The sequence below is a fragment of the Camelina sativa genome, chromosome 14 (assembly GCF_000633955.1).
Source record: "Camelina sativa cultivar DH55 chromosome 14, Cs, whole genome shotgun sequence".
NCBI classification, from domain to species: Eukaryota; Viridiplantae; Streptophyta; class Magnoliopsida; order Brassicales; family Brassicaceae; genus Camelina; species Camelina sativa.
In genome coordinates this window covers 1,112,081-1,113,604 of record NC_025698.1, presented here as the reverse complement: position 1 = coordinate 1,113,604, position 1,524 = coordinate 1,112,081, and the positions used below count along the sequence as shown (strand labels likewise).

The following is a 1,524-nucleotide window of genomic DNA, read 5'->3' as shown; positions in this document are numbered from 1 at the left end:
TTAATAAGCTTGGTTGGAGCCTTGAGGTAACTAACAACCCGCTTAACGCTCTCGCCTTCATTTTCTGCTTTCCATGGTCCTACCTGAACTTCCGTGGTCCCTTGCAACTCAGACAGCGATGTGTAGAAACTCGAATCCGACGAGAAAAGCAGAACGTTAAGATCAAATGGGGTAATCATAAACAACTGGTCAACAAGGATCCCACCAGGTAGATTACAAGGAGGTTCACTTCCCTGATCTTTAGACTCCATAACCTTCATAAGTTCCTCAAAGGAAACAGAAGATGACTCATCTTCAGACAGGTCAAGGGCAAAGACTGATTTAGAGGTCTCAGATGTGTCAGAAGCGTCAATGCTCTTACAAACCGACTGCGTAGGTGTGGCGGCATTAGCATTCTTCTGAAAAATCTGAGTGATTCGACCAGCGAAGGTAGTCTGAGGGTTACATTTATCGTCCTTGGAAGAGGAAGCATCATCTGATCTAGAAGGAGAAGCACAAGTGGAAGGATCAAGAGAAGATTCTAGTCTCAAGTCAGGACTCCTGGAAGCAACAGAGGCTTGATCCCCACCATGAGAACTCAAATCAAGAGCCGAGTTCTTCTGACTGAAACATATCTTCAAAAGTATCTCACCTGAGACCAACAACAACAACAAAAAAAACAAAAAAAGATGAAAAATTTCCAAAAAAAGAAACATATAAGAAGAGACACAACAAAGACGTACCACAATCCTTTTTGGAAGATTTCTTCTTAGGATGAAGAGGATACCAAACAGTGCCAAGAGATTGATTCTCAGCATCGAAGACGAGAGAAACGGGAACTCGAACTTGCCCAACGAAGTCATCATTGAAGTATTTATCCTCGTCAAGAACAGAGACGACGAGTTCGTCATTCAAATCGTCGACGCCGAAACTGAAATCGTCAGACCATTTGGGGTTCAAGTTCTTCTTCACTACTTTGGTACGTGACCTCTGTTTTCCCAGCTGCAATCTAACGTAAGGGTCGCTAAACCCATTGAGATCCATCGCCGGTAGATTCCTCGCTTCCACGACTCGCACCTGAAGCTTCATCTCGCCCCCGCAGAGGAGATAGATTCAACACACACACACTCGAATTAACGACAAAAATGTGAAAGATAAACTCAAGCAATGGAGACAAATCGGGAGAAACAAAAAAAAATTCAAAAATCGGAGGACATGATGATGATGATGATGATGAGGGAGAGAACTTTATTTCAAATTGATGATCTCATTAACAACATGAAAAAGGGGATTTTGGCATTTTGGAAATAATAAACCCTAATTGGATTCAAATCGGAAGAGGTGACATTTTACATTATTGAGACAACACAACGATAAAATTCCACAAACTCCTCGATGACCAAGTCTTCGTTTATGTTTTTTTTTTTTTGGGTTTTGTTTTGTTTGGTCAACGTTAATGTCTTTTTTTGACTTTTTCCATACGGCGAAACTTTCAGTGGAGGTCTGTTATTTTATTTTTTTAACATTGCAGTGGCGCGCTTCATA

General features: G+C 41.3%; 1 protein-coding gene across 1 annotated transcript in view; it reads right to left on the bottom strand.

The window, feature by feature from the left end:
• LOC104738833 (C2 and GRAM domain-containing protein At1g03370) overlaps window positions 1-1,395 on the bottom strand; it is a 5,616-nt gene extending 4,221 nt beyond the window's left edge. Inside the window, exon 1 of the mRNA XM_010459044.2 lies at window positions 850-1,395. Within this exon, the coding sequence (XP_010457346.1) occupies window positions 850-1,068 (219 nt within the window). The 5' untranslated portion in view covers window positions 1,069-1,395. The remainder of the gene's footprint in view (window positions 1-849) is intronic.